General features: G+C 41.5%; 1 protein-coding gene across 1 annotated transcript; it reads right to left on the reverse strand.

Moving 5' to 3' along the window:
- Positions 1–890: 890 nt before the first annotated feature.
- LOC134499857 (cytochrome P450 2J5-like) lies at positions 891–20599 on the reverse strand. Its single transcript, XM_063306727.1, has 9 exons — positions 20429–20599; positions 12429–12495; positions 8997–9146; positions 8545–8705; positions 7365–7541; positions 4144–4291; positions 2773–2960; positions 1738–1879; positions 891–1093 (listed from the first exon to the last, which is right to left on the reverse strand). Exons 1-9 carry the CDS (start codon positions 20597–20599, stop codon positions 903–905), a joined length of 1395 nt encoding a protein of 464 aa, XP_063162797.1. The 3' UTR covers positions 891–902.
- Positions 20600–23254: the final 2655 nt, after the last annotated feature.

The following is a 23254-nucleotide window of genomic DNA, read 5'->3' on the forward strand; positions in this document are numbered from 1 at the left end:
CTCCACTCATCTGTATTACAGGTAGGTGGCAACGACCTTGGAAGTCATCTCACACCAGCTTCTGCAGCTTTTGCTGACTTTTATCAGGACATTCCTAGAGCAACCCACGAATCCCTGTATTCAAGAAGTTTGCTCCCTCCCTTCTTCCCACCAAGACAACGGCTTTCTTCAGAGTAGGTAAGTAGGACAGAAAGTAACTTGAGGTCTATTGCTTATGAAGATGTGTGCTTGCCTGCATCATCAGATGAAGATGTATGCTTACATCATTTCCTTTTCTGTAATGCATAAATAACAGTGAATTTATTTTGCCTGCAGGGGAGGCACCCACCGTTTTGGTGAGGACCCCTCTGGTGCACACTGTGTCAATAAAGACTGCAGTCAGCCTTGATTATTTTTGCTTTGAGTTCTGTGTTGATTCCACACTACCAATCAACTTGTAAAAGAGAATGTGCTATATTCCCAATGCTGTAAAAACAGGTTACCTACAATTTAGTCAATAAAGATTTTTGAACATTTTTCCAAAAGCACAAAATGAGAGAATGTAATGTTATGTATTATGATGGGGATGAGTGCACCATTGGGGGACCTAAAGAACAGGTTAGGGATAGATTGTCATGGAGAAAATCTATCTATGTTGTCACTAGGAGTCGAAAAAGACTTGATGGCACATAATCAAAAAAAGGTTATGTATTGCAAGGAACCAATATTGTACACTAGAGTAATAATATCAAACAACGAAGAATTTCTCAGGCAATAATTACAGACTGAGCAATCCAATCCATCAAAGATTTGACTCAAGTTCTGTGGATTTCTACCCAAGACTGAATTGAGCAAGCCAAGGTTGAACTTCACAATGGGATAAATTTATTGTAAAACCAGAGTGTGCTAATGATAATGATAATTTATGATGTCTTGCAGTGAGGAACAGCACAGATTTTATAAGAATGAGGGTATGTTATCAACCCAGTCCTTGGTTCTTTGCTGGGTTTTTCCTCCCCTTCTGGTAGCTGGAAGACGAATGTCTTGAGCAGATTCGTAAAGAAGATAAAGAGCTCAGCTCTTGCTAACTTATCCTCTAAAGATACATCTGACCCTGTGGAGGAAATGGGAAGTGTAATTTCAAATACCATAGCAAAATAATCATGAGACAACAACCAGTGATAGCATTGAGAAAGGAAGGTATCTGAGGATACAGTCTTGCAAGATGCCCTCCTAACCATCTTGAAACCCTCCTCCATATCTCTTCTCTCATTTCAGCTAGCACTCTCTGAGAACTGGCTGAGACACAAGAGTCATAAGTAATTTTAGTATATGAAAACCATCTTCATTCTCCCAATATTGCTTAACTTTATTCCTTGTTAGGAATTTAATTCCAGATTACCATGTATTGTATTAACCCACATGAAGAGTGGTCTGTAAATCATGCTACTATAGTTTAGTGTGTGGTGAAAATCTAGCCAACAATGATTTAGCAGGACTCATAAACCTTGTCATGGCCCTATTTCTGCAACACAAAGTATTTTTCTTCTTTCACTAACCAAGTTATAGAACGTTGAAAGATTTCAAGTTTAAATAAGAAACAGATAATTTAGGGACTCATAATTAATCTCCAAATCCTGCTACATGGACTAAATGTGCCTTTTGTCTTTGAAAATAAAACACAACTTTCCTACTTAAAACAAACCTCCTACATAAAACAGCACAGTCAATATGACAATAAACCACTTCTAGATTTACCAGTAGCAAGTACTTGAAATTCTTCTCTGGCAACAAATTGTCCATCCTTGTCCAAAAAATGACTTGGGTTGAATTTTTCAGGTGTCTCCCATAGTTTGGAATCAAGAAATACTGAATTCAGATCTGGATTAATAAAAGTTCCCTGGAAATAATTTTTTTAAAAAGTTAACTCAGAATGTATCCAAACTATCCCATTTCAGATTACTTCCCCACTTTCACAGGAATAATTAATGAGCACTTTTCAAAGAGTGTGTATAAACTTCATCCATTTGGAACGGATCATAGTGTGTTTCTGTGGCACATCTGATCCTAGACCAGTTTGTGTGTCTCTCATGAAACGGGGAGAGTAAAGAATCATTCTGAACATGGATAAAGTAATATTATATTCTTCCTTCTATTTTTTGAAATCCTCACAAAACCTATGAGCTGTAGCCACTGGTGGAAAGAGCAGGCTGCTACATGGAGATTTCAGTACAGCTTCACTGGAGGTCTCCAAACAGAGGCTGATGGTCCTCTGTCTGAGATGCTTTAGTGGATCCTGCACTGAGTGGGGATTGAACTAGATGTCTGTAGTTGACCTAAGGTACTTTACAGCTCTAGGATTCTATGAAAAGAAGAAATCAACAGATCTTTACTGATGCAATAAAGAGTCTAAATGGATTGTTTTTTATTCATTTATAATATTTATATGGCCCTCCATCTTATATGCTATAATCCTGAAAATTAAACATCCCAAACCCACAAAACTATAACAAAAACTCTCAGCATCCCAAAGGCAAACACTCCTCCATCCTTCAGCGTTCAGTTTTGCTGGACTTCAGCCTCACCCTACCACAACGCTCATGGGAAGAGCCAAATTTTCAAGATCTTCTGGAAGGCCAGGAGGATAGGAGCCTGCTGGATCTTGGGGAAAGAGTCTTTTATAGGGCAGGGCCTGCAACGGAGTCACAGGCAGAATATATAGGAGCCATTCATTCATTCATTCATTCACTCACTCACTCACTCACTCATTGCTATATCATCACTCTTCTATACCTTGGGAGCGAGAAAACCAAAGACATTCACATCCTTTGCACATTGTTTGATGATTCTGAATAAGAATGCATGTTTGGTTCGCTGTATCTCGTGAATCACAGCACTGGTATAAGGTAGTTTCTTCCAATCTTGATAGCTAACTGAGTTGGAGGAACCCAAAATCTTTTCCATCTCCTTGTGAACTTTATCTGAGGAGAATGATAGGGGGAGAACATTTTACTTTCAGAAATGTGCATTGCTGTGCCATGATTGCTGGGTAAGGCAGTCCTAGTTAGGCTACTCCCCTTAACAGCAGCCCTATGAAGTAGGTTGGACTGAAAGAAAATCACTGAGCAAAGTCATTGAAGGTGGATTTGAATCTGGGTCTTCCTGGTCCTACACCGCATGCCAACTTTCGTTGCTACACAATGCCAAAACCTGACTTTCTCAGTCTTGTCTTTCCCAGGTGGATGGTAGCACTGCTCCCAGTGCTCCAAGACAATACATCCACGGATATTCCTTTGCAGCCCATCTGGAGGGAAGCCTGAGACATTCTAGGGAACGCTTGGCTTCGCCTGTGTTCCCACAAGGTGCTTTACCAAGTCACAAACCTAGCAGCTACTGCACACAACCACCCAAGCTTGGTTGATATCAAGCTGGGTTAGTGACTTTGGTTTGGGCTTAATATATTGTGGGAAGCCAGCCCAATAAGCTGGGTTATGGCTGACTGTATTATTCAAACCCAGGAGATGAGCTAACTTAGTGTGTGGTGTGAAAGCAACACTGAGCTGCCATTCTGTGGAGCTGCAAGTATCTCAGAAGAAAACAAGTACAGAAGGAATTATCAATGTTAGTGAAATTTCCCCCATCACATAACCCCCCCCCCCAAAAAAGTAGTTGAAGAATTTCTTTTCCTGTAAGAGGTGAGTGAAAATGACATCATTCTAGGGTGGTGGGGAATTATTTACAAGGAGATAGCCAAAACTGTGCTTATTATTTCTTCTGCTCGTTAAACAAACAAAAAAACTAAACCTGCTGCTCCAAGTTGCAGCTTGTCTGTGCATAATAACTCATCTTTAATTTTCTTTTATAAAGTTGCAAAAATCACCCCAGGAATAAGTTCAGGAGCTACCGAAGAAGTCATCTTCCCACCCGATGCCACTCCCCACCCCAAGAATGCTGCTGGGAGCAATTCGACATTTTTACTTACTGTACCTTCTGGAGATGTTCAGGCTGCCAAGCTCAGTTCAAGCACTGCTCAGAGCAACAGCTTCCCTCTTACTATTTTTTAAAAGCAGGGACCCTTGGGTGCTGTACTAAAATGGAAACCATCCCCTCTGCCCTAACCGGGATCAATAACAATCTCCTTTCCATGGTCTAGCCCTCTCCCACCTTGAATGTCGGGATGAGATGCCATCAGCAGCAGTGCCCACTGCAGGGTGATTGCACTTGACTCTGTCCCTGAAATAAGGAAGTCCAAAATACATTCAGCCAGGTTCTCTTCATTATAGGCAGAATTGTGCCCAGCCTTGCTCTGTTTGTGATAAAAAAGAAAAGCAAAGCAAATGTCATTTACAAGTTCTTGCCTAGTCTTCCAACCTTGCCATACCTTCTGTGTGGCTCCCTATTCTACAAGATCATACATTTGCTAGTAATGTACTAGGATCTTTGCACACTTTTTGTGAGTTTAGAAAAATATTTCTCAGATCCTGTTCTCAAGACCCTTCCCAATTTACCCCTCCCTGACACCCTCCTATTTCTGCCCTATTGTTGCCACTGCCTTTAAAACTGCACTAGTGTTAAAGAAGTGCCTCCCCTCCCCTCGTTCCAACACGGTCTTTGCCATGGGCTTCAACAACCATTCTGACCAGGGGCAGTCAGGTGAACCAAGGGGAGAGGATTGACCAAATGCTTATTGGTATTTTTAGGCTAATACTGCCCTTCTGTTCCCTCTCCTCCAGGGCCATAACACCTTTGGCCACAGGACAGATTAGACATCTGGCTTTGGCAGGTGTGTCAACCTGCCTAAGGGCTAACTGGTGTTAAGGAGGGGACAGTACTTGCCATCTCTTAATGACCAGCTTTTTCTTGACTCTCTTTTGTCACATCTAGGGCAGTGTGGACATAGTTCCTCATACTTGCCCAATATGGTTTAACTACCTTTGGCTAGGGACCCTTCAGTTCCTAGCTTATCTGGTAGAGGAGCACAGGAGCATTATATCCAGATCCTTCCATTCTTCCTCCTTCTCTTGACCAGCTTTGTTCTACTTCTCCAAATGCATCACATCTTGTAAAATGAATCCTGTTCTGTAACATTAAATCCACATCTACCTTGTCATAGTTACCACATAGGCCATTGGCCAATTAGTGGCAGAAATTTTGAATGGGATACCTGTAATTTGTTTATCTTACTTGTGTTTTCCTGTGATTACACCTCCTCTGAACTGAACTTGACAGGGAGCACTGTAGTCACAGGAGAATACAAGTAAAGTTTGTGGCTAAGAACTTTAGAGACAAGGGGAAGAGCCACAGCCAGGAGAATGGTCAGATAAGAGGCAGCTTAGCCCACAGCAGTTATATGGGTGTGGAAAACATTTCAGAAAAGACCCTCCCCAGTTTCTTGGGCTGTAAAGGCAACGGGGGAGAAATGTACTTTCAAACTTGCAAGATGTGACCTTACAATAGAGTAGAATTAGTTCTTCTGGGTGTGCTTCTGGTCTGGACTACCTCACAAGGCTGACAATCACTGTGTTAGTTCAATCACATTAAACCTTAAGTCAACTAGAAATATTTATTTATTTATCAAATTTGTCACCGCCCATCTCCTCCCATCAGAGAGACTCTGGGCGGTTTACAGCAAAAATCCATATGGTAGCGGCAAGGGGAAAATACAGAATTTTTCTGCAAGTGTGTGGTGCTAAGAAAGCAACATGACTAAATGCTTTATCATATGCATCATCTTATGCCTTGTTTATCAATCAGTGTAAAGATTTTCAAGGTAGCAGACTGATGGAGATTCTGCAACTTATACTTACAATCCTTTTACTTCATGGCTCCATTCAGAAATCTGTTGATCCTATGTTTATGCCCTTGTGGAATGATATCCAAATGCCCCTTCAAAAATCACATGCAGCACTAATTGGATTCTTCAGACTTTTGAGAGTAGCAATAACATATTGGTGGGATTCCACTAGGAGTAGAAATCAGGGATGTAGCAGTGGGGTAGAACTTCACTTGCTCTTCATCTAATGGTGGTGCCCAGGTGACAACTTATGTTTATGTCACCCAAAAAGATAAAGTTGGAACAAGCCCTATTCTCCTATACTGTAGCTACAAGGGCAAACATGACTTTTGCAATGGATCAGGCTTGGCATAAATTAGGATTATTCTGGAACTTTGTTCTTACAATATCTCCATACTCCATTCTGTTTTGCCAGTTACAAGCTGCTTGATCCCCACCATGTGAAACACTCAAATCTCTATCTATGGCAAATCACAGGTTGGATAGTAAATTTTCATGAAACAAGCACATCATTTCAACAGACAAAAGCTAACTTCAAAGTCATTATTTTCAACACAGAATCTTCACTGGCATCCAGCATTATAAATATCCCACAATAAAATGAACTTGAGAAATTACCACCTCCTTTAGTTATCTGATTGTTCTATGAATCTTCATTAAGACATCGCTAGATGTGTTCGTGAAGAGTTGGACGGCCATCTCTTAGGGATACTTTGATTTGGATTCCTGCATTGAGTAAGGGGGTATAACTCAATAACCCCTTCCAACTCTTTGATTCTACATAGATAAAATCCTTAAATACCAACCAGTTGTTATTTAAACTCCCTGGTCATTCAATGGCATTCACAACTCAAGTTCTTCAATGACATTCAGTGGTATCCACCACTTTTGATACTTTTCCCCAGAATTTCCAATCTATGTTTATTTGTGGGTAATCTCCCACTGTAATAGCAAAGGGAAGTGTGGGAAAGTGCAACAAGCAGGAGTTCCAAAAATAAGTGTAATATGAAGAAGCTCAGATGCCTTCTTGACACCTAAAAAACCTCAGTATTGCAAGGAATGTGTTGATTCCTTTGACTAGCCCTGGAGATGGGCGGTGACAAATTAGGTAGGTAGGTAGGTAGGTAGGTAGGTAGGTAGGGAGCTATAGATAGATAGATAGATAGAGATAGATAGAGATAGATAGAGATAGATAGATAGATAGATAGATAGATAGATAGAGATAGATAGAGATAGAGATAGATAGATAGATAGATAGATAGATAGATAGATAGATAGATAGATAGATAGATAGATAGAGATAGATAGAGATAGATAGATAGAGATAGATAGAGATAGATAGAGATAGATAGATAGATAGATAGATAGATAGATAGAGATAGATAGATAGATAGATAGATAGATAGATAGATAGATAGATAGAGATAGATAGAGATAGATAGATAGATAGATAGATAGAGATAGATAGAGATAGATAGATAGATAGATAGATAGATAGATAGAGATAGATAGATAGATAGATAGATAGATAGATAGATAGATAGATAGAAACAAATACACAGTAGTAAGAAAGTATGAGACGAATACTTACTTTCTCCATTTGTAGCAAATAGAAATCAGTGAAATCTTGTGGCTCCTTCATTGCCTCTGCCTCTTTATGTTTCTTTATCGCCTTCTTTGTAAAGGAAAGCACCAGCTCTTTGCTAGACAGGGCATTTTTGTGCGGCCCTGGGAAATATCTCATGAGGCATGGGAACTGTTTATGTAGCTATGGAGGAGACATGAGCAAAGTAAAGTCACTGCCAAGAGTCACCCAAGGGACCACCCAACTCTGGGCCAAGCATTTCTCAATAAGAGAAGCTTTATTTTCTGAAGGTGCAGATGCATTCTCTCATGAAAAACAAATGAAGGAGGCCAATGATAATTGTGGGCTGGAAAACTCCTTTTCTCTTCCTCTCTGTCCTTCTGCCATCTCATTTCTTCCACCTCTCTCTTTTTCTCCCATTTATTCCCTCTCACACAGATTTCTCATCATGCTCCAGACCACTTTGCAAATGGAAGTTGTGATGGCATTCAAAAGGTCAATGACTGCCCTACAAATGAAATTATTCACAATTATTTTCCACTGTCTTCTTAATATCAGGTTGGAATTTCATGGCGGAACCCACTTAATTATTTTTATATATATCTTAGAATGCAACTGAAAATGTGCTAGATTGTACTTCAAAGCCTGCAGAGACTCCATGAACATTTGGGCAGAGTATAAGTAAGTGCCAAAGTAATCTCTGAGTTCTATGTACCATTTACATGTGTGAAAGTCTCCACCAGCCAAGGCGCCTCCTCTTCATCCTGGCTATCCACGCATCTATGTACGTCTGCGCACACACCTACACTGAGATCTATCACTCCACACCTTTTATCCACCTATCTTTGTGAACTAGATTACATTAATGAGTACTGTGATGTGAGTGAATGAGGGAAGGAGGGAGGGGAAAATACAGTCAGCAGTATATTTTAAAGTAGGAATTGTAAGGAAGTAAAACTGTAGGATTAAATTTAGTCCATTATGCAGAAGCATCCTTGTTGTCCTGGCTGAGCTGAGCTGAATGGCTGATCTTGTCTTGGCCTGAGTCAATCACAAACTGCATGTGGGACAAGACCAGATTGCAATTCTTTTCGCCCTCACTTAAGGTCATCACAATGGCTCTCTGAAAGCTTCAGTCCTTTGGGGAGAATTTCCTGTCTCAGCAATAAAGCAAAGAACAACTTACAGCATAAACAAAACTCCCTCCAGATTTTACAGCAGATTCAATGGCATCAGTCACTTGTTGGCCTTCCTTGTCTTCAAGAGGGGACCGGTGGCCAAACGTCATGGTCCAGACCATTTTGCAAATAGAAGTGGTGATGGCGTTCAAAGGGTCAAATGGCTGCCCTACAAATGAAATTGTTGACAAATATTTTCCACTACCGTCCTAATATCAGGTTGGAATTTCATGGTGGAACCCACTTAATTGTTTTTTTATATTTTTTTTATTTATTTATTTATTTATTTATTTATTTATATTTTGAATTTCTATCACTGCCCATCTCTCCCGAAAAGGAGACTATATATGTTAGAATGCAACTGAAAATGTACTAGATTGTGCTTCAAAGCCTGCAGAGACTCCATCAACATTTGGGCAAAGCAAAGTAAGTGCCAACATAATCTCCCAGTGCTACGTACCATTTACACGTGCGAAAGTCTTCACCAGCCGAGGGGCCTCCTCTTCAACCTGGCTCTCAACTCCTTTCTTCCCTTCCTCCTGCGTTGACAACATAAGTTGCCCCACCTCTCTTTGCTGCTTCCAGATATCTCCATCTGAAAATACCAGATCTGAGACCATTAAGAAGTAAGAGAAAGAAAGAAACCCTTGATGACAAAAATAAAGAAAGCAATAAAGCAATGCATTATGTTATCAACCACCAAAAGGGTAGTTCATATTTAGGACAAAAGAGTCTGTAAATTACATTTTCTCACAAAGTTTCCATCTTGAATTGATTTTTTTTCCTGTGTTCTGCAATAGAAAAATAAATGAGCACAAATATCTATACTGGATGCATTTGGGGGCACCTTTTTTCCTAATATGTCATCATTTTTGTTTTGCAAATAATTAACATATGCTGCATTTCTAAGCTGTTTTCCTGAGTATACTGAGGTTAGCTTTGTCATAATCTATACATTGCTGTATATGTCCCCCCTTTTGGGGGGAGATGGGAGGTGATAAAATTTGATAAATAAATAAATGTTCACCACCTTGAGTTATTCATAAAAATAATAAAGGCGGGATAAAAATAAAATAAATAATAATAATAAATAATATTTTTGGTTTGGTGACCTGCATTGCAAGATTCCAGTAAGTGCAAATACTACGAGATAATTAGCTTTAGATTTTTATACCAAGAGAAGAAGTGAGAACTTAGTATGTTCTTATCAAAATGTAAATATAGTGAATTCTTCCCCTCTTCAATTTAGTGCATATAAGACCTATCTCATCCATAAAATCTATACAATTCCATGCTGACACAAAATGAGTCTCTGTAATGTAATATTGTGTCTCTGTTATTGGCCAATAGAGAGCGTTTAGATAATCAAAGATAGGAGACAATAGATTCATACATTCATATAAGACATTTTTATCACTTAAGTAGACTTGACCACCCCAGTTTTAGTGCTGATGAGTCACGTGGAATAGTTGACTGGGAAAACGTCTGCAACTGAGTGTTTGCAAAACATGGATTCGGCCCAGGATAAAAACACAGGAAAGCCCTTCTGTTGAATCAAAGTGCTAATGTTTCCACAGATCAGTGAGGGTGGCATTGAGGGCAGCAATATACCAGGAGGACTTTTTTCTAGCCCTACCAGGAGATTCTGAGGTTTAAACTGTGTATTTTCTGTATGCAAATCATGTGCTCAACCACTTAGTCCATTCCTTGTAGGATTCTAAGTCTGGAAGTGGAGGAGATCTGGAAATTATGAATATTTCCATCATTAAGTATTTTGGTTTGTATATTGTTAAGGTAGAAGATCCACAACCATAAACTAGAAGAGTGTAGCTTTTTATTATCTGTTCTATCAATTCCTCTCAACAAATGTAGCTCACTGCCTTTCTGTGTCTTTCTTGATGAAGTTTCATGTCTTCCACATAGCACTTTGTATTCAAAGTGGAAAAAAACAAAACTGTCAGGAAATGCATGGATGCTCAGAAAGCACCAGCCCACAACTCCTTTAAGCAGCTGTGACTTTTCCAGGGATCACATGGCTGTCCTCCACAGCCACAGCGCAATTCTAAGAAAAAACATGTTTGGTCTCTTTTGGGATACTTATGCCCTCTAAAGTAACTTTTTGCCTTTCTGGATTAAGGATGGGTTAATGTGCTGTGTGGTCCCATCTCCAGAATGCAGTGGAGCTGTTCCACCTAATACGTACTCCAAAGAAAAGAGTTGGAAATATAGAGTGTCTGAAAGGTAAGGGTCTTCATTATAGAACTCTGTGGTAGAGTCCCTAGCACAGACGGGCTGCCAACGCACAAACTACGTTCACTGTGATCTCCCTGACCAATGGGGAACTGCTTATGAATTTGAAGCACCTGAAAACTACCAACAGAAATGGTTGGCTGTAATTTATATGTTTATTTGCATCCTCTAGAAATAAATCGTATATTCTGTTAGGTTAAGTATTAAAGTGTATGTAGCTCAGTGCGGTGACCCTGGAATGGAGACAGAAACCAGACAGCTGTCCTTCTGTCAGCCTTATGAGGTAGACCAGACAGAAAACACAACCAGATGAGCTAATTCTAATTTATTGTCAAGCTTCATTGACAGAATCTTGCAACTCCCCCTGTCTCCTTTACAGCCTGAGAAGCTACAGAGGGTCCCTCCTGAGCCTCTTGACCCGCCCACTATCCAGCTGTGGGCTCTGCTCCCTCTTATCTGACCGTTCCCCAGGCACCGTCTCTTTGCCCCGTCTCCCAAGGCCTTTCCCACTTACCATTACACCTTCCTTGTGAGTGTGAATGGACTGGTGTAAAAGGATACTAGCAACACAAACAGTGTTGTTTATTGTACATGCTGATATTATTTGAAAGGGTTCTACTAGTGTGAAGTGTAATAGGGAGGCAATTCCAAAAGTTTATCAAAGCATTCCTGTGTAAGGGTCATATTGTAATTGTATTGCTTCTTTTATCTCCCTTTTTTCAGGTGACCAATCAAACTTACATAATCTGTAGAGATGATTTACTCACATCTCTCCCTCCCACAGTCTGTTGGTGAGACATGTAGTGATCACCATAATGCGTTCCTATAAACTTTGTTGCATCTATTTCCAATCATTTTGGTTTCTAATTTAAAGTGAGCATTTTCTCACAACATCCAGATCCCCAGTAATAGCCAGTTTGGCCTAGTGGTTAAGGTGCTGGGCTAGAAACCAGGAGGCTGTGAGTTCTAGTTCCGCCTTAGGCATGAAAGCCGGCTGGGTGACCTTGGGCCAGTCCCTCTCTCTCAGCCCAAGAGCCAATCAGGCGCGGTATGAGAGTTCTAGTCCCACCTCAGGCACGAAAGCCAGTTGGGCGACTCTGGGCCAGTCACTCCCTCTCTCAGCCCAAGAGCCAACCAGGTGTGGTGTGAGAGTTCTAGTCCCGCCTTAGGCATGAAAGCCAGCTGGGTGACCCTGGGTCAATCACTCTCTCCCAGCCCAAGAGCCAATCAGGTGTGGTGTGAGAGTTCTAGTCCCACCTCAGGCACGAAAGCCAGTTGGGCGACTCTGGGCCAGTCACTCCCTCTCTCAGTCCAAGAGCCAATCAGGTGTGGTGTGAGAGTTCTAGTCCCGCCTTAGGCATGAAAGCCAGCTGGGTGACCCTGGGCCAGTCACTCTCTCCCAGCCCAACCCACCTCACAGAGCTGTTGTTGTGGGGAAAATAGGAGGAGAGAAGGAGTATTAGGTATGTTCACCGCCTTGAGTTATTTATAAAAATAATAAAGGCGGGACACAAATTAAATAAATAAATAAATAAATAAAATCCCAAGTTCAGGTCGGAATGCCAGAAACCTTGTGTGGAAGCATCCAAGGTTTCCAAAGAGAAGACTAGCACCAATGCTTTTATTTTTTATAAAAACTTACCATTTTCATCGGGTATGCTACCATAAGGAGTCGTAGATGTCTTAGAGATTCCATGCTGTTCTTTCAACTGCTGTTTGGATCGAGATAAAAAATAAGAAATGTTATTCTTGGATGGGGTTCTTTCAAGTGAAAATGGAATTTTCAGCTTCTCCTGCTGGGAATCTTCCCCTCTATCCATGGCAAAAAAAAAAAAAAGTTTTAGAGTAATGAGAATACTCTTTCCTAATTGTATTTTTGGAGAACAAATAAACAAGATTGCAGGAAATGCAAGAAGGGATTTCCCATGTTGATTCCAAACAGCAAATTCAGCTGCAAGTTAGTTTACTTAGTTGACTCTTTTCCACCCTATTTTCTACAGGTATCATATGGACACCAAATATTTTAATTCTTGTGGCAGGTTCTTGAAGGCAATTTCAAGACTGCACATAATTAATCTTCCCTCTCCTAACGGTTTTGTTCCTGTGATGCTTTTCACTTATGGGGGTACAAATCCAAAGATGCTGATTCTTCAGCACCTCATGACCCATTGACCACAAGGGGGCAATAGAGACAGCATTAAGGATTTATTTTGTGTTCTCTCTTAGACAAAGTCAGGAAATCAGAAGACGCTTCATCCTTGGGAGAAGAGCAATGACCAATCTCGATAAAATAGTTAAGAGCAGAGACATCACACTGACAACAAAGGTTCGCATAGTTAAAGCAATGGTGTTCCCCGCAGTAACATATGGCTGCGAGAGCTGGACCATAAGGAAGGCCGAGAGAAGGAAGATCGATGCTTTGGAACTGTGGTGTTGGAGGAAAATTCTGAGAGTGCCTTGGACTGCAAGAAGATCAAACCAGTCCATCCTCCAGGAAATAAAGCCAGACTGCTCGCTTGAGGGAATGATATTAAAGGCAAAACTGAAATACTTTGGCCACATCATGAGAAGACAGGACACCCTGGAGAAGATGCTGGTGCTAGGGAGAGTGGAGGGCAAAAGGAAGAGGGGCCGACCAAGGGCAAGGTGGATGGATGGTATTCTAGAGGTGACGGACTCGTCCCTGGGGGAGCTGGGGGTGTTGACGACCGACAGGAAGCTCTGGTGTGGGCTGGTCCATGAAGTCACGAAGAGTCGGAAGCGACTAAACGAATAAACAACAACAACAAACTTAGACAAAGATCGGGCAAAGGGAAAGACAAAGTTAACCTTCTGCCTTTCTTCCCTGGAATCCACCCATACAGCACCCATACACTCTTCCACTCTGCTCCAGGCAGGATGTAGTTACCTAGCTGCTAGGCTTTGCCTACCCCATATTGTATTTTCTGTTTCATTGATTATTGCTCAGATGCCTGCTCTCAGGAATGCCCACATGCACAAACAAAACATTTCCAGTTCCAGCATTAACCAGGTCGGTGTAATTCTCAGATGGAGAAAGGAGGAGGACCAAGCTGAACCATGAAGGAGTCAGAGGCAGTGAGACCCAATCCTAGAAAAAGTGGTGAGCTGGCATCGGCATGTCTGTTATCTAGGTCCTTCTCCTCTTCCCCTTCAGTACAACATCCAAATAAAAAGATGTAGTGGTTACATTTGCATAACGTGATACACTTGGCCGGCATTAATTTTAGTTAAAATAGGGTTTTTTGGTAACTTAGGGTGTTATATAAGCCCACCATTTTGGCTTGGTTTATTATCCACTGTATTATGTGAATCCCCCAAAAATGAATTCAGTAGCCAGGTTAAGGGTATTGGGTGAATACAGTTTCAGGTAGTCCTTGTTTAGTGACCAACTTGTTTAGCAACCATTCGCAGTTATGATGGTGATGAAAAAGTAACTTTGTAACCACTCCTTGCACTTACAACTTTCACAGGTCTGTAAAACAAACAAGAGCTGAAGGAAAATCATAAGGTTTCACTTAGCAATTGCTTCGCTTAATGACCAAGTTGGTGGTCCCAACTGTGGTCGCTAAAAGAGGACTACCTATCACGTTACAGCCTTAATCTGACTGGGGCTTTGAATGCAGCAAGAGACCCAATAATAAATTCTTCCACCATTCTCATCATGTTAAGGGTGTTTTGTAAGCTTTAAGATTTAGCAGCTGGATCCGACACCAGGAAAAGCTATTTTCTGAAGATACATTTATTTGTTTCTTTCTACTGATATGGCCGCCCCTCTCACCAAAGCAATTCAGAAGCATTAAAATTAAAACAGCAATATACTGTAAATGACTGTAAAGAAAAAACACACACAACATACAGTATAATCAAAGGAAAAGAAATGGCAGGCAAGAATTTTAAAAAACTCGAAGTAACAACAAACCACACAGGCCTCACTATCTTCCTGACCCCCATGTCCAGGCAAACAGCCAGGTGTTAAGCTCTTTCCAGAGATAACTGATGAACAGTACCTTATTTTGCTTCTATTGTTTCTTTAGAAGCTTATTTTGCCCTATAAATTAAACCAGGCTTCCGGATGCTGCTGCTGGATGCCAGGTCAGCCTGTAACAAGGCATCCCTCCTCTGGGATTTAATCACATGTCTGACTTGGCATGTATTACCAGACCTTGGAGGTCTTCTTGTCCAACCTGCTGTCCAATCTTTGTCTGAAAACTTCCAGTGATGGAGCTCCCTATGACTCTAGGAGGCAAGCTGTTCCCCTGCTTTTAATAGTTCTCATGGTCAGGAAACTTCTCCTTATTTCAAGGTTGGTTCCTTCTGTAGACCTTCCAACCGTTGATTCTTGTCCTACCCTGGGAGCTCTGGATAATAAATCCACACATCTTCTTCCCTATGACAGCCCTTCTTCAAGTATTTGAAAATTGCAATCCTGTCTCCCCTCAGCCTTCTCTTCTTCAAGCTAAACAGTCCCAGCAGTACTGATTTCAGCACACTGTCACCTAGTGCAGCAAAGGCACAGGCTAGCTTTGGGTCACGTAGCAAAATATGGCATACAATCGTCCTATCTTCCAGCAACCTGCTTTTACTCCTCAGCTTGACAAGCTTAGTTCTTGGAACTGCTTCTGACTGAGCTCCAATTCACAACAGCATAACATTTTAGCCAACACTACAGACATAGCAGGCCCTGAATTTGGACGGACCCATGTAGGCCATTAACTCTAATTCCCTGCCCAAAATAGGGACCAAATTAACATGCTCCCAATATAGATAAAGGAAGAGAAGGACAGGGTTTTTTTTTTCTCATTGGCTCTGTTCCAGTTCTTAAAATTCTTTGTGCGTATCTGTTCACAAAGCATGGTGAACCAAATCAACTGAAGGCATACATCTGCATTTGCAAAGTGCACTGAGCTTGCTTACTTTTAACCTTGGTTTGCTTTTGCACCATGCAGACTAAGCCCATTGAGTTCATCAATTGTTCAATGTACTGTGCAAGCCCAGAAAATGTGTTTCAATAACCTGGTTAAGGATTGTTGTAGGGATGCAGTCTTTGGGCTGAAAGAAGACATAGGTAGATTTAATTTTATGATGCAGAATTATCTAGGACATATTGCACACGGAGATGTTGCAAGCAGACAGAAAGAGAACATGCAGACACATCTGGGCTGGCTCTTTAATTATTTGTTCTACCTACTTAAGCTGACACAATATCGACTTCAGCTATATAAGGCAGGTCTGGGAAAGCTGCCCTGATTTACAGAATGTTATCTTCCTCTGAGTGAGGTTTTAGCAACTGCTTGGGAAATGCTGGGGCAGCCATATTTTGCAAGAGATAAAATTAGCATAGATGTTAATAAACTTACCTTAATAGGCCACCTGGCTGGATATTAGAGGGAACTTTTGGCTAAGAATGTGAAATAGCTCCACTGAAATTAGGGCTTTTGAGCAAAAGGATACTAATCATCAAAAACCAATATGTTGTCTTTTCATGTAATGGTTTCTGTACTTTTATCTCAAGCAGTGTGTCAAGTTTTCCTGTTGCTTTACATTTTAAGTATTTATTAATGTATTTGATTAAGTGCATTTATATCCCACTGCAATCAGAATTGACTCCTGATGATTTACATTAGAAGATGAACAGCAGCACCCCCTCCCAAAGTATTTTGTTGCCACCTCCTGAATAATGTTGCGAACTTCTGTCCAGAGTTCTTCCGGGACCCTATCTACTAAGTCCAGTCCCTTAAATTGATTCTTCGCCTCCACTGCATATTCCTTAGGAATATTAGTGAGCTCATATCTAGCTGATCTGTGGGTCTTCCCTAAAATCTTTAGTCTGATCCTAAATTGTGCAAGAAGAAGTTCGTGATCGGAACTACAGTCAGCTCCAGATCTTGTTTTTACCGACTGTATAGATGTCCACCACTTTTGGCTGCAAAGGATGTAGTCAATCTGGTTTCGGTGTTGTCCACCTCGGGAAGTCTATGTATAAAGCTGTCTCTTAGGTTGTTGGAAGAGAGTGTTTGTTATGCAGAGTCAGTTGTCTTGGCAAAATCCTATCAGCCTATGTCCTGCTTTGTTTTGTTCTCCCAGGCCATGCTTACCTGTAATTCCAGGTGTCATTTGACTGCCCACCTTAGCATTCCAGTCTCCCATGATGAAAATAACGTCTCTTTTAGGTGTGTTGTCCAGTAGGTGCTGCAGATCCTCATAGAACTGCTCTACTTCAGCATCTGTGGTTGGGGCATATATTTGGATCACTGTGATGTTAGATGGCTAGCCCTGAATTCAAATTGAGATAATTCTATAGTTTTTTGGATTGTATCCAAGCACTGCTTTAGCCACTTTACTATTAATTATGAAGGCTACTCCATTTCTTCTGTGGTCCTCTTGTCCACAGTAGTAGATCTGGTGGTCATCTGATGTGAAGTGGCCCATTTCAGTCCATTTCAGTTCACTGACACCCAGAATGTCTATCTTTAATCTTGACCTCTCCCCAATAACCACATCCAATTTGCCCTGGCTCATAGATCTTACATTCCAGGGTCCAATGGTGTGTTGATCCTTAGAACATCGGATTCGCCGTTCACCACCAGCACCGTCGGGCGCTAGCCGTCCTTTCGGCTTTGAGCTAGCTGCGTCATCACGTCTGGGGCTAGTTGAACTCATCCTCTGTTCCTCCCCAGTAGCATTTTGACCATCCTCCGACCTGGGGGTCTCATCTTCCGATGGTATACCAACTTATCTCTGGTTGTACTGATCCATTTAGTTTTCACGGCAAGAATACTGAGGTGGGTTGCCATTACCTTCCCCAGGGATCGCATTTAGTCTGACCTCTCTGTCATGACCTTCCCGTCTTGGGTGGCCCTTCATGGTTTATCTCATGGCATCATTGAGGTGCTCAAGCTCCAGCACCATGACAAGGTAACAATCCTTTCTGAAGTACCTGTACTTAATAGGAATAATTAGAAATGATGAAGTGGCTTAGTTCTGAGCGAACACATATAAAGAACTGCACTTTATAGAGCAAACTATCTGCTCCTTAAGGAGTTCTAGAAGCAAAGCAAGACTTAAATCTTACTAAATTCATCACACTAAAAAAGTAGCATTTTCTTGTTCCCTCGCTCCCTCCATTCCTCTGTGTCTCTCTTCACACATACACATACATTGTGTGTGTGTATATATATACATGTTGTTTATTCGTTTAGTCGCTTCCGACTCTTCGTGACTTCAGGGACCAGCCCACGCCAGAGCTTCCTGTCGGTCGTCAACACCCCCAGCTCCCCCAGGGACGAGTCCGTCACCTCTAGAATATCATCCATCCACCTTGCCCTTGGTCGGCCCTTCTTCCTTTTGCCCTCCACTCTCCCTAGCATCAGCATCTTCTCCAAGGTATCCTGTCTTCTCATTATGAGGCCAAAGTATTTCAGTTTTGCCTTTAATATCATTCCCTCAAGTGAGCAGTCTGGCTTTATTTCCTGGAGGATGGACTGGTTTGATCTTCTTGCAGTCCAAGGCACTCTCAGAATTTTCCTCCAACACCACAGTTCAAAAGCATCGATCTTCCTTCTCTCAGCCTTCCTTATGGTCCAGCTCTCGCAGCCATATGTTACTACTGGGAACACCGTTGCTTTAACTATGCAGACCTTTGTGGTCAGTGTGATGTCTCTGCTCTTAACTATTTTACTGAGATTTGTCATTGCTTTTCTCCCAAGGATTAAGCGTCTTCTGATTTCCTGACTGTAGTCAGCATCTGCAGTAATCTTCGCACCTAGAAATACAAAGTCTTTCACTGCTTCTACATTTTCTCCCTCTATTTGCCAGTTATCAATCAAGCTGGTTGCCATAATCTTGGTTTTTTTGAGGTTTAGCTGCAAGCCAGCTTTTGCACTTCCTTCTTTCACCATCATAAGGCTCCTCAGTTCCTCTTCACTTTCAGCCATCAAAGTGGTATCATCTGCATATCTGAGATTGTTAATGTTTCTTCCAGAGATTTTAACTCCAGCCTTGGATTCCTCAAGCCCAGCATGTCGCATGATGTGTTCTGCGGACAGGTTGAATAGGTAGGGTGAGAGTATACAACCCTGCTGTACTCCTTTCCCAATATTAAACCAGTCTGTTGTTCCATGGTCTGTTCTTACTGTTGCTACTTGGTCGTTATACAGATTCCTCAGGAGGCAGACAAGATGACTTGGTATCCCCATACCGCTAAGAACGTGCCACAATTTGTTATGGTCCACACAGTCAACGGCTTTCGAATAGTCAATAAAACAGAAATAGATGTTTTTCTGAAACTCCCTGGCTTTTTCCATTATTCAGCGAATATTGGCAATTTGGTCCCTAGTTCCTCTGCCTTTTCTAAACCCAGCTTGTACATCTGGCAATTCTTGCTCCAAGAATTGCTGAAGTCTACCTTGCAGGATCTTGAGCATTACCTTACTGGCATGTGAAATGAGTGCCACTGTTCGATAGTTTGAACATTCTTTAGTGTTTTCCTTTTTTGGTATGGGGATATAAGTTGATTTTTTCCAGTCTGATGGCCATTCCTGTGTTTTCCAAATTTGCTGGCATATAGCATGCATTACCTTGACAGCATCATCTTGAAAGATTTTGAACAGTTCAGCTGGGATGCCGTCGTCTCCTGCTGCTTTGTTATTAGCAATGCTTCTTAAGGCCCACTCAACCTCACTCTTTAGGATGTCTGGCTCTAGCTCACTGACCACACCGTCAAAGCTATTCCTGATATTGTTATCCTTCCTATACAGGTCTTCTGTATATTCTTGCCACCTTTTCTTGATCTCTTCTTCTTCTGTTAGGTCCTTGCCATCTTTGTTTTTGATCATATACATACATACATACATACTGTATATGAATTCCTTCTCACTGGTTTCAGTAGGGAGTAGTTGACATACCACAGATCCATATCTTCTCACTGTCCATACCCCAGCACAACCGTCCCTGCCTCTTTAATATTAGAGAAGCAGTGTCAGAGAATATCTGCTCAAGGATTCTCATAGACAACACCAAATTTAGACATGGTGAGGTCCTAAGCTCTGAGAAACTGTAGAGGCTGTATTTGGCAAGTGCTAACAGAGAATAAAGCTGTGTAAGAATGGAATTAGGCAAGAATGCCATCAAGATGCCTAAGATGGAGAAGAACCCTCTTTGAACAGAAGGTGTGAAGGCATATCATAACTAATGAGGGTCAAGTGAGTCATACAGGAGGCCTTAATTTATGAAGACTTTCATATATGAAATTAGAATAAAACTGTAACAAATGGGGGGGGGAGGAATCAGAATTTTGAGAGACCCCTTCAGACTATGAGGCTCTAAGCTGTAGCTTGCTTAGCCTATGCCTCCATCTGGCTCTGCCAGTAGAACGGAGAAAACAATTCTGAGATCCGATCTGATGGCATCTCCCTCCCTCCCTCTCTTTCTTCTTGAAGACTGAGCTCCAAGAAGTCTTCACTGGATTTCTTCCCAGGGTTTAAAACAATGTGCCCAAGTATGGCCCAGATCATTTTAACCAACATTACTTTTCAATGGAAAATAGTTCACAGTCCTCTTCCAAAATCCTTTAAGTCACTGAACTTAACAAATTTAATTTAGCAATTAATTCAGAAGGGTTACCTTAGACAGAGTCTCTTGATAAAGCCTGATGCCAGCTTGCCATAAGCTTCCAATGGTAGGCAGTGGAAGCCACCCCGAAGGATAATGACTGCGTAACCAGAATTGTCTTAGGAGGTAGAGCATCAAAAGACACAAAAGAATGGTGACCGACAAGAGCTGTATCAGAGACATTCTTTTTTCTTCTCTTTTTCTCCCTCAGTGCTTGACTAGTTACACATAGATGTGCTGAACCTTCTTCCTCTGGCTTCAGCTTTCTCATAGACAGTTCCAGTTCTTTCAGTCAGCCTACAACACCCTTTTAAATGAAAGTAGAAAATCACTTGACTGACATCATTAGACTAATAAGCTTGCAAGATCAGCTGCCAGGTATGAATCCATTAAGGCTCATGCTAATACTAGTGATGCAATTTTTACTGCACCATCCACATGCATCTTATCAGGCATGGTTAATTCAAGCATGAATTGTTCATATAATTGAAGGAACTGGAAGCAGCAAGTAAAATTCACACTGGGTCAAGCACAGGTCCAATTTGATATACGTAATCTAGAACACTTAACTTAGCACATAGTTAAGGGTTGTATTCACAGAACACATTTATCAAGATTACTGAATTAGTCCATTTTCTGGGTTTGCAGATACCTTGTGTGTGTGTGCGTGTGCAAGCCTTCAAGTCAGTGTTGATGCCTGGAGGAGTCCCTGCAGTTTTCTTGACAAGGTTTCAGAAGTGGTTTGCCATCGCCTCCTTCCGAGGGCTGAGAGTGAGGGACTGGCCCAAGGTGACCCAGCTGGCATCGTGCCCAAAGTAAGACTACAACTCACGGTCTCCCAGTTTCTAGTCTGCTGCCTTGACCACTACACCAAACCGGCTCTCTTATACTGTGATTAAAACACACATACAAAAGGATACCTCTGAACAGCACTATCAAATCTAGGTTGCAGAAATGCAAATAGCCATGTGAGATGGCAGCAAGGAAATACAGAAAACTCTCAATTCTTTGAGGGGGTTTTTTTCCTGCGTTCCCAAAATGTCATGGAGCTTGTGAGGATCTGGGGAAGCTCCTGATCCAGAAAAAAGTGCTGTGAAGAGGTATGTTTCCAGTTGGCAGAAACTCCCATCTCATCCCAGTTCCCAGCTTCTGGGATTTTCTCTCCCCCTGCTTTAACCAGAGTACTATGATGTCTTGCCACCATTACTGTCACCTCCACCCCAATCCTCCCCACTTGCTTCAAGGAGCAGTTGGACTGTTCTCCCTATACACCAGGGTTTCTCAACCAGGGTTCTGTGGCACCCTAGGGTTCCATGAGAAGTCACTAGGGGTTCCCTGGGAGATGACAATTTATTTAAAAAATGATTTCAAATTTGGGCAACTTCACATTAAAGAGGTACATTGCATTCTTTATTTTTAATTTAAGAACACTGTTAATGCCTATATACAGGTCTACAATGATACAAATATAATAATTTTGTAAATTCTGGCCTATAAATATTTGAGCCTGCATGTGCAGGGGTTCCCCAAGGCCTGAACAATATTTCAAGGTTTCCTCCAGAGTCAAAAGGTTGAGAAAGGCTGCTATACAGAATTAACCAAGTCTGTTCCTTCTTAGCTTTTGAGATCAGCTAAGATCAGCTAAATGCTGTCACCTGCAGTAAGTTTGCTCAATATAGTTTCTACAGCACCCTATAAAAGTGAACTGCCACCCACTATAGACTTTAAAATGGTCCGTGGTTCATTTGGCAAACATCTCCAAGATATCATTTCAGATTATCTGATTTCACTCTTCAGGATGTCTGGCTCTAGCTCACTCACCACACCGTCAAAGCTATCCCCGATATTGTTATCCTTCCTATACAGGTCTTCTGTATATTCTTGCCACCTTTTCTTGATCTCTTCTTCTTCTGTTAGGTCCTTGCCATCTTTGTTTTTGATCATATACATACATACATACATACATACATACATACATACATACATACATACTGTATATGAATTCCTTCTCACTGGTTTCAGTAGGGAGTAGTTGACATACCACAGATCCATATCTTCTTCTCACTGTCCATGCCCCAGCACAACCGTCCCTGCCTCTTTAATATTAGAGAAGCAGTGTCAGAGAATATCTGCTCAAGGATTCCCAAACATTTGGACAACACCAAATTTAGACATGGTGAGGTCCTAAGCTCTGAGAAACTGTAGAGGCTGTATTTGGCAAGTGCTAACAGAGAATAAAGCTGTGTAAGAATGGAATTAGGCAAGAATGCCATCAAGATGCCTAGGGTGGGATTAGGAGAGAAAACTCAATTTCAAGTTCCATTGTGGCCAAAATCAACAGATTTCAATCTCCAAAACCTTCCAGGCAAACACCCCATGCTGTGTTCCCTTGAAAACTGAAATAATCCAGCAAAGTATTTCTTCAACATCCATCCCACAAAGAATGGTGCTTGTACAATTCTGGGAACCCTGTTATTAGAAGAAGATGCAGTTATGATAGGAGCAGGTAGATGGTTGCCTCTATCCCACCTGAGAATGGAGGAGCAGGTTGCCTCCTTATTGGTCAATATAATCCTGGAGTACCAAGTTAAGCAGCTTGGAATACACAGTCACTCCCCACAAGTTGGGGGACAGGGGGAGCAGAAGATGCAGAAGTCCTTGTCATTGCTTTCTGCCTCTCCTTCTTTGCTAGTCAACAGGCTCCCACCCTCTCTTAATGAAGTGGTGTGGACAAATGCCAGTCAGATTGCCAAAGGAGATTTTTCTTCCCTTCTGCAGCTCATTGGCACTTGCTCAAGGTTGTTTTTCACCCATTCTATGCCACCCTTTGGCCTTACC

This window comes from Candoia aspera, chromosome 6, assembly GCF_035149785.1.
Source record: "Candoia aspera isolate rCanAsp1 chromosome 6, rCanAsp1.hap2, whole genome shotgun sequence".
Lineage (NCBI taxonomy): Eukaryota > Metazoa > Chordata > Lepidosauria > Squamata > Boidae > Candoia > Candoia aspera.

Coding starts and splice junctions, on each gene's coding strand:
- LOC134499857 (XM_063306727.1), bottom strand. CDS start 20,599: ATGTCTCTGATACAGCTCTTGTCGGTCACCATTCTTTTGTGTCTTTTG. Junction 12,496..20,428: donor ATCAAGAGACTCTGTCTAAG/GTAACCCTTCTG, acceptor TCCAAACAGCAG/TTGAAAGAACAGCATGGAAT. Junction 7,542..8,544: donor GAGGGAGTTTTGTTTATGCT/GTAAGTTGTTCT, acceptor TCTCCTCCATAG/CTACATAAACAGTTCCCATG.